Source organism: Populus euphratica, unplaced genomic scaffold (genome assembly GCF_000495115.2).
Source record: "Populus euphratica unplaced genomic scaffold, PopEup_1.0 scaffold12.1, whole genome shotgun sequence".
NCBI lineage: Eukaryota > Viridiplantae > Streptophyta > Magnoliopsida > Malpighiales > Salicaceae > Populus > Populus euphratica.
Genome location: NW_011499858.1, coordinates 267,056 through 275,687, shown reverse-complemented (window position 1 = coordinate 275,687; position 8,632 = coordinate 267,056). Strand labels below are relative to the sequence as shown.

Below are 8,632 nucleotides of genomic sequence, written 5' to 3'. Positions count from 1 at the left end.
AATTATGGTAAAAGTACAAAATTACAAGTTAAAAGACTAAAAAGTAAAATGTGTAGTCACAAGTTCACAACAATTTTTATTTTGGTATGAAAGTTTATTTTATTTATTTTTTAATTTTTATGTTAGAGAAAGGAGAGATAAACTTGCAAAAAAATTATGTAGAAAAAAGAGTTGTAAATTGACCCATTTTTTGCTACAAAACTCGTTATTATTAGTGTCAATAAATTTCATTTGATAAAAGAAATTTGATGACAATGATTTTTATCTTCAAGCATCCATATAAAAAGAGATAAGACTTTATTTAGATATTTTATTCGGTTGATTTTTTTGGATGATTTTGGATTTGAGGTTATTAGATAGTCTGAGAAGGTTTGTATGGTATTTAAGATGTTTTTTCAAGTTCAAATGAGTTAAAAAATGGATTTGTAATTCAAAAAAACCCTCCTTGTTATTTTAGCCATCAAAGTGTTGCTAGAATCTGAATTATAGGCCAGCAGATGAAGCATTGTCTACTACTTATTTTGTTATAATTTTTTTAAAAATAAAAGTTGGATAATTTATTGTTTAACCCTTAAATAAGAAAAAAATATCTAATCCAATTGAGCAAGCATACCTCAAGTCCACGTACTTAGTCACTCTGGATTGTAAACTTTCTTTTTTATATTTTGAAATGATTTTTTATTATATAATAAAATAAGAAATCGATTGAAAAAAGTGGAATCCATGAATAAAATATAAATTTAATAAATTAATATAATTATATAAAAATAATTTTTACACAATTTAATATTAAATTCTAATGCCAATTAGCTTTCATTCAATTTTATACCATATAGCCGAGATATCATGTTCTTACATTCAATTTTTTTTTCCGACCCCGCAAAGAATGATGAGAAGAAAGCAAGTAGTATCATGTAGTGGTAATAATTGATTGTTTCGATCAAGAGTGTCATGAGAGTTTGTTTGACTGAATCCGAGGTGGCACCATGTACCCCACCTTCCTTTTCCTTTGACTCTCAAACGTAGTTCGCTTCAGAGTAAATTATAGGCTGGTCCCTCTATTTCTGATGATTTTGTAAGATGGCTTGTTTTGTCATGAAAACTATAAACTAGTCCCTCAGAGTGAAATAGAGTTTACCGTCAATCTTCTTAAAATCTCCGAGCTACCCTTTTCTAAATGTAAATGACTTGTTTGTAGTGGGTGGGATTGGAAAATTTGATACAAATGAAGGGCATTTTAAGGAAAAAAAAAGTGAAATAAAACCACGTCACAAACACATATAAGATTAGAGAGATTCAATATTGGATCCCTTAGAGTGAAGTAATAAACGAAAAAAACATAGGAATTAAATAATACTTTACTCTTTTACCTTTTGCACTTCCTCCTTGCCATTTGCATGCTTTGACTGGGACCCGAGTTGTCGCTGCACCACTGCACGCCACCTTCTCTCTCCCTCTCCGTAAAAAGCTTGACAAAAAAAAAAAAAAACAAATACAAATCCATTTTCTCTGGCCAAAAAGTACAGTAAAGTTGAAGCTTTTATTTGAAAAAAAGATTTTCAAGGATCTTCTTTCATCACATTAATAAAAGAAAAACCTCTCTGCTTAATCTAAACCACTTTTTTGACATGAAGGCTACTAGACTTACTTTTGAAAACTACCCTTTTGTTAGTCTTCGTTAATGATGGTCTTTTGGGTGGGTAGTGGAGGGTTATGAGTGTGAAATTTTACTTCTTTATGTGTTTTAAAATGAGGTGCTAAGGTTTGGGCTTTGGGTTGGTGTCAGTGTTCATTTTGTCAATTTTAATGGAGAGAGAAACTGGGGTTTATGTGATAACTCTGTGGGCGATCCTGGTGGTATTCATACTCCCTTTTTCAAGGATCTCCGCCAATATGGAAGGTTCTTGCTGGTTTCTTATTTTCTTGAATATTTTATTTGTTACTTATCAATAGATTGTTGTGGCCCTTTGTAAGTCTGTGGAATTATGGATTTTGTTTGTTAAGTTGTTGTGTTATTGAATGCTGGCTTTATAGAGTTATTTTGAACAGTGATGAATGGAATTAATGCTTTATTGTTGTGTTTATGGAGCTGGATTGGTCTGGTGAGTTATTTTTAAGGTGTTTTATTGATAGGATGTGCAATTAAGAAGCTTTCTTGGATTAGATAATGACAGGCTCTATATAATAAATTTGACTCTCAGAACTTGTTATGGTAGTGTCTTATTAAATTAAGGTGTCATTTTCCTATCAGATCAAAGAGAGTGTTAATTACTGTCATTTTTTGATGTTACGTTATTGCACGAGAAGGATGTTGTAGCTCATTTTCTTCTTGTGGGCTGAATGTTTTAAAATATCAGTTAGTTCTTGGCTGAGTTCAATTTTTGTTTGCTTCAAAGTGCTATGCTAGGTTCTTTTGCTGTGACTTAGATAAGAAAGAGGGGTTTCAATGCAGCTGGAGATGGGCTTATAGTATATGGAGATTTGATTGAGACATTAAGATTAAACAACACAAACACAAGAATTGGCTTGTAATTCATATCTTTGAAAGCAATGCTTTTCTCATGTCATTAAGCTGTTTGAAAGAGCACATCTTCCCAAACTTGTAGGACAGAGTCAGGTGTAATGGGTCATTTAATGCTTGTTAGAGAATATCAGAGATGGTAAAATCTAGTGCTGATGCGAAGTTGAGTAAATTTACCTCCAAGCTTTAGAATTCTGCTTTATCTTCTTGCCTTTTTCTTCCTTTGATTGACCTTCATGTCTCAATATTGCGGTTGAAGCAGGTGATGCGTTGCGTAATCTACGGGTAAATTTACAAGATCCAAACAATGTCTTGCAGAGCTGGGATCCTACCCTTGTTAACCCCTGTACATGGTTTCATGTTACATGCAACAATGACAATAGTGTTATTAGAGTGTAAGCAACCTTATTTAATCAATCACTTTGTTAAGTAAACCATGCTTGTTTTATGATCTTCTATATGCTAAAAGCACCATTTCTTGTCTCCTACAGTGACCTTGGCAATGCAGCCTTATCTGGTCAATTGGTCCCACAGGTTGGCCAGCTTAAGAATTTACAGTACCTGTAAGTCATCATGAAGAATGTTTATTAGAAGCACTCTGTTTTCGCATATTTTTTAGTGGCCAGCTTCTACTCCTCTCTATGCTTCCATTAACACTGAACTGCATTTTTTTTTGTACATTCTTGATTGACAATTTATGTTCAATGTTCGCTACCTCTCCAATCATCCTTCTCTCATGAAAAGGATTCTTTTACGTGAATTGTAGGCATGCATTTATTGGTGATGCCTGACAATATCCAGTTGCTGTTATATCAATTATTGCTTTTCTTTCCTGTTCTCAAAAGAAGGGAGGGCAGCATGAACATGGATAAATAGAGATTGAAGTCTTGGGAAACTTAGTTAACCTTCCTGATTAAAATTTGTTGTGTGGAAGTTTTTTATATTGTATATACTATACACAAGTACTTCTTTCTTGTAAAGTTATTTTAGCTAATTATTTTAACATGCTACTGAGTTATCACACAACAAATCTGTAGTGTTTAATTGGATTAATGACTGGGTGAGTTCCCAATTAAGTTTGCTATTGTTTTATAGGAGAAATGGATTTTGTGAATGCAATGAATCAACTAGTTCACTCAGATCATAACGATCACCATTATTTAATGTTCTTTTCTGTGTTTTGTTTAAATTTAGAGGTCATTACAATGCACAGCATTTAGAATCAAAATTTGAATGATTGCTATATTAATAACAACATTAAAGAGGATACAAGTTCAACACAACAGAGATGAGTACACAGTAGTTTCTTTTTATTATTGTTGCGTGTGGACACATGCTCTTAGTGGCACTCTTTTATTGAACTTTGTTATTAGTTTGCAGTGTTTTAGCATCATGAATGTTTTCTTTTAAGTTTTAATGTCTTATGATTCATTTTTAACATGCAGAGAACTCTATGGTAACAACATAAGTGGACCAATTCCTAGTGATCTTGGGAATCTGACAAACTTGGTGAGCTTGGATCTTTACCTGAACAGTTTCAGTGGTCCTGTTCCAGACACATTGGGCAAACTGACGAAACTTCGCTTTCTGTATGAATAAACATCCTTTTCCTTGCCTTCTATAATTTTTCTCTTTGGGATTCATTGCTGCTTATTAGAACCTCATTTAGTTTGTTTGTTGGAAAAGACTGCTTAGCACAAAGCTCGGTTTTTTGAGCCACAAAGCTTAATTTGTCAAGGAACGGCTAGCATCATAATTGCCTTACTATGCAGCATTTTACCCATGAACAATAGTACAAGGGTCCGATATTGCTTAGCACCAAGGAATTCATAACTACTTTCTTTCTCTGTTTGTTTTTTTCATCACATTCAATTTCCTTTCCTTTCCCTTTATTTTCTTTTTCTGCTTGATATGAGGACGTCAATGTAAAAGCAGCAGTGTAAACTCAAATAGTATCATGTTGCCTTCCATTTTGAGACTGTTCCGCAGATTGAACTAAATTATCCTTGATACTGGAGCACTCTCCCTTACAATCATGAAAAGTTAGTTGAAGGTTGTTTATGTTTATGGAAAGTAGCATGATATTCCATTTATTAATTTTTAACAAGGGAACTTTGTGTGCTTCATTTGCTGCAAGCTAGCATGTAAGTAATTGCAAAAGGACTTCTTGACTGGTGTAGTTCTCAAGTCGTCCTTGAGGTGATTTCATGATTCTATTTTCTGCTTGAATGGAGTAGAACTTAAGTGCTGAGCCATTCCTTTTTCTTTCCTACTTTTATTAATTTCTAACTTCTCTATTGTTTGTGCGCTTGAGTGCTTGTGGGCTCATGTTGGTTCCAGCAGGATTTTAATAATACATGCTAAAGTGGTAGAGGGGAAACTTATCATTTTTTTTTGGTATGTCTCTGCAAGGATAGCCGACTCAACAACAATAGCTTGTCAGGTTCCATACCTTTGTCCTTGACAAACATCACTGCCCTTCAAGTCTTGTAAGTGCTTCTTCTCCTTTTCAGCCATCAGTACTGTCTTGGTTGTAATGATGTGATATGAAACTTTTTGCAAATATGGTTGTAGAGACTTGTCAAATAATCGTCTCTCGGGACCTGTACCAGACAATGGCTCGTTTTCACTATTTACTCCCATCAGGTTTGCCATCTTACAATTGCAACTTTCTATACCTGAAATTCTGGATGTCCAAAATGGAACCATTAGCTAATTGGAATCGCCTTTAACAGCTTTGTGAATAACTTGGACCTCTGTGGCCCAGTTACGGGGAAGCCTTGCCCTGGATCTCCACCATTTGCACCACCACCTCCATTTATTCCACCATCAACTGATTCTTATCCTGGTAATCTCCTGCACTAGTAGTGAAAATACAATTATTTCATACCATCATCTTTTCTCATCTTCAGCTTGATGATCTTCATATTGTTTCTTATGAGGGCATAGATGGTGTTTGATTTACTTATTCTGTCCACTACAATCATTCCTATAACTTCACATGCATTTCAAGCTTTGTTTTTATTTAATGTTGCAGCTGCCACATGCTGCACTAATAGCTTTATTTAATTACCAAATTCTCAAAAAGAAGTCCTCCTTTGTAAGCCTATTCATATCATCAGAAGGTGGAAATCACTGTTTTGGAAGTTAGTTTGTTCCAACAAATTTGCATTGGGAGACTGAATTAAATTATCATTTCAGGAGAAAATAACCCCACTGGAGCAATTGCTGGCGGAGTGGCTGCTGGTGCTGCTTTACTTTTTGCAGCCCCAGCCTTTTGGTTTGCATATTGGAGGCGAAGGAGACCGATAGAGCTTTTTTTTGATGTACCTGGTTTGTGTTTCACCTTCAAAATAGACTAGTTTTAATGATTGGACCTTGAATGTTCTTTTAACTCTGTTTTTTCTCCAGCTGAAGAAGATCCAGAAGTCCATTTGGGACAGCTCAAAAGGTATTCTTTGCGAGAACTACTGGTTGCAACAGATAGTTTTAGCAACAAGAACATTCTTGGCAGAGGTGGATTTGGTAAGGTGTACAAGGGACGCCTGGCTGATGGCACATTGGTGGCAGTAAAAAGACTGAAAGAGGAGCGGACACCTGGAGGGGAATTGCAGTTCCAAACAGAGGTAGAAATGATCAGCATGGCTGTGCATCGAAATCTCCTGCGGTTGCGTGGGTTTTGCATGACACCTACAGAACGGCTGCTTGTTTATCCATACATGGCTAATGGAAGTGTTGCATCCTGTCTAAGGGGTACTACTTGTTGGTCCTTTCTCGTGCTTTTAGGTCATGGAGGTCATGTCTGCTACCCTTATGCTACAAACCTCATCCAACCACTTTGGTTTAGTTTCATCTGTGGATTTTATACTGGAGTTAAGCTTTAATGCTCATTCTAGTTTCTGCTGCTTTCATGCCCCCATCACCTCACTAATTCATTTATATCAAATAGGAATTTTAACTTGAACACCTTTTATGTGTGTAATTGGTACTCATGATCCTTTTTTATGTATTCTTGTAGAACGCCCCCCATCAGAAGCCCCTCTTGATTGGGCAACTAGGAAGAGAATTGCATTGGGGTCTGCAAGGGGTCTTTCTTATTTGCATGATCACTGTGACCCAAAGATCATTCATCGTGATGTGAAAGCTGCAAATATATTATTGGATGAGGAGTTTGAGGCAGTTGTTGGTGACTTTGGGTTGGCTAAACTTATGGACTACAAAGATACCCATGTCACAACTGCTGTGCGTGGAACCATTGGACATATAGCCCCTGAATATCTTTCTACGGGAAAATCATCTGAGAAGACTGATGTTTTTGGTTATGGGATCATGCTCTTAGAGCTTATCACTGGACAGCGCGCATTTGATCTTGCCAGGCTTGCCAATGATGATGATGTTATGCTACTTGATTGGGTAATAAACTCACTGCCTTCCTGCTCGTTATTTGCCAGATTCTTCTGTTATATGTGTTAAGATGCAAAAGTTTATTTTGTGATGTTATAATCTTTCTTCATCAGTGTTACTCCGTGTGTGTGTGTGTGTGTGTGTGTGTGTGTATCTGGACCTTGTTTTGTTCAGGGATGCACTCCATAATGCTCATGGCTCTGGTCAGTTTAATCTGTGTTTCAACCTGCTTCACTTTCTCTGTTTGTTTACTTCTCTTTTTCCATACAGACCATGCCCTTTTTTGTAACTCCATGTTTTCATTGATTCCTTGTTACTCCCACGTGTTTCTAAAAGAAATTTAGCCTTCCGAGATTTATTGGGATGATAGATAGGAAATGGTATTTTGTTCCTTACCACCTTTTATCTCTTAGCTTAATTTCTTTATTTTTTAACCTACTTTGACCATTCAAATCCTTGTAAAGACTCGAGGAAAAGTTTGTGGATAATGTCACTACACCGCATGTCTAAGATGTCTGAACTATTGTCTTTGGCTTAGGAGAAGAATTATAGTTCTGGCCTTAATATTCTATTCTTGAAATACTAGGGATCTTTTGTTATCCCATGGAATTCATCTTTAAATAGCATCTAGGGTATATTTTTTCTATTAAATGGCTGACTCAAACGTAGTTGCAGCTATCATCATATGGTGATTTGTAATTAATGAAAACTGTCAACCTAGAATACCTCTTATTTCTGAATCTCTCTTCTTTCCTCTCCAATGATGGCTGGTACTCTTGAACTGATCTATCATACTGATTACTGAGGGATTTGTTCATATATTTATGAAGAGAGAACAGAATGAATTTAACTTTCTTGGAACATCCGGATGCGCTTCAACTACAGCTCATCTTGATATTAAATAATTTCAGTTTTGTTTACTCTTCATATAAGTTTCTGAAAGGTCGTGCCTTAGTAATTATGTTGGCTCATTAGGCACAGCATGGACAGTGCATATCTTTTCACAGATGTAAACTTCCTGCTTGCAGTTGGGTTTAGTCCTACACTTCTCTGATATTTTTCTCATTCTAACTGCTGGACCAGTCTATGCCACATTTGTTCATTCACTAATCAAAACTTCTGCAAGTTCTGCAGGTTAAAGCACTCCTAAAAGAGAAGAAATTGGAAATGCTGGTTGATCCGGACCTGCAGAACAATTATGTCGACTCTGAGGTAGAACAACTAATCCAAGTAGCATTGCTCTGCACCCAAAGCTCCCCAATGGACCGGCCTAAGATGTCCGAGGTGGTGAGAATGCTTGAAGGTGATGGATTGGCAGAGAGATGGGAGGAGTGGCAGAAGGTAGAGGTGGTCCGCCAGGATCTTGATTTGGCTCCATGTCAAAATTCTGAGTGGCTCCTTGACTCCACCGAGAACCTTCATGCTGTAGAATTGTCCGGTCCAAGATGACCGTACCTTTTCAACAGATAAGAAAATCCATGATTTACTTTCACTTTTTGTTTTTGTTTTTGCAATGGCCCCTTCTGCAACCTTGTCTCTAATATTCAAGTTAACCCAATGTAGTCCCCTTAGGAATATATATTAAAAATCTGTGCATATGAATCTTTCTGGGTTACATTTTGGATCTTACAAGGCAAACTGCAGGACACTATGAATATATCCAATGCCTTGTGCTCTTTTATTATTGTAACATTAATATAGTTCAAT

General features: G+C 36.1%; 1 protein-coding gene across 2 annotated transcripts; it reads left to right on the top strand.

The window, feature by feature from the left end:
- The first annotated feature begins 1,398 nt into the window (after positions 1-1,398).
- On the top strand, positions 1,399-8,632 carry LOC105123860 (somatic embryogenesis receptor kinase 2-like). 2 transcript variants are annotated; one of them, XM_011023619.1, is made up of 11 exons: positions 1,399-1,900; positions 2,784-2,916; positions 3,013-3,084; positions 3,967-4,110; positions 4,939-5,010; positions 5,096-5,167; positions 5,257-5,369; positions 5,723-5,854; positions 5,933-6,274; positions 6,540-6,934; positions 8,060-8,632. In XM_011023619.1, exons 1-11 carry the CDS (start codon positions 1,807-1,809, stop codon positions 8,372-8,374), a joined length of 1,884 nt encoding a protein of 627 aa, XP_011021921.1. In that variant the 5' UTR covers positions 1,399-1,806; the 3' UTR covers positions 8,375-8,632. The 2 variants fall into 2 exon arrangements, with proteins under 2 accessions (XP_011021921.1, XP_011021923.1); XM_011023621.1 differs by lacking the exon at positions 1,399-1,900 and adding an exon at positions 1,922-2,102.

What these genes read in the sequence shown, in the direction of transcription:
- LOC105123860 (XM_011023619.1), top strand. Translation starts at nt 1,807, where the DNA reads ATGGAGAGAGAAACTGGGGTTTATGTGATAACTCTGTGGGCGATCCTG. An exon ending in CTGACGAAACTTCGCTTTCT is followed by an intron (nt 4,111 to 4,938) that starts GTATGAATAAAC and finishes CTGCAAGGATAG; the next exon opens with CCGACTCAACAACAATAGCT. An exon ending in ATCAACTGATTCTTATCCTG is followed by an intron (nt 5,370 to 5,722) that starts GTAATCTCCTGC and finishes TTATCATTTCAG; the next exon opens with GAGAAAATAACCCCACTGGA.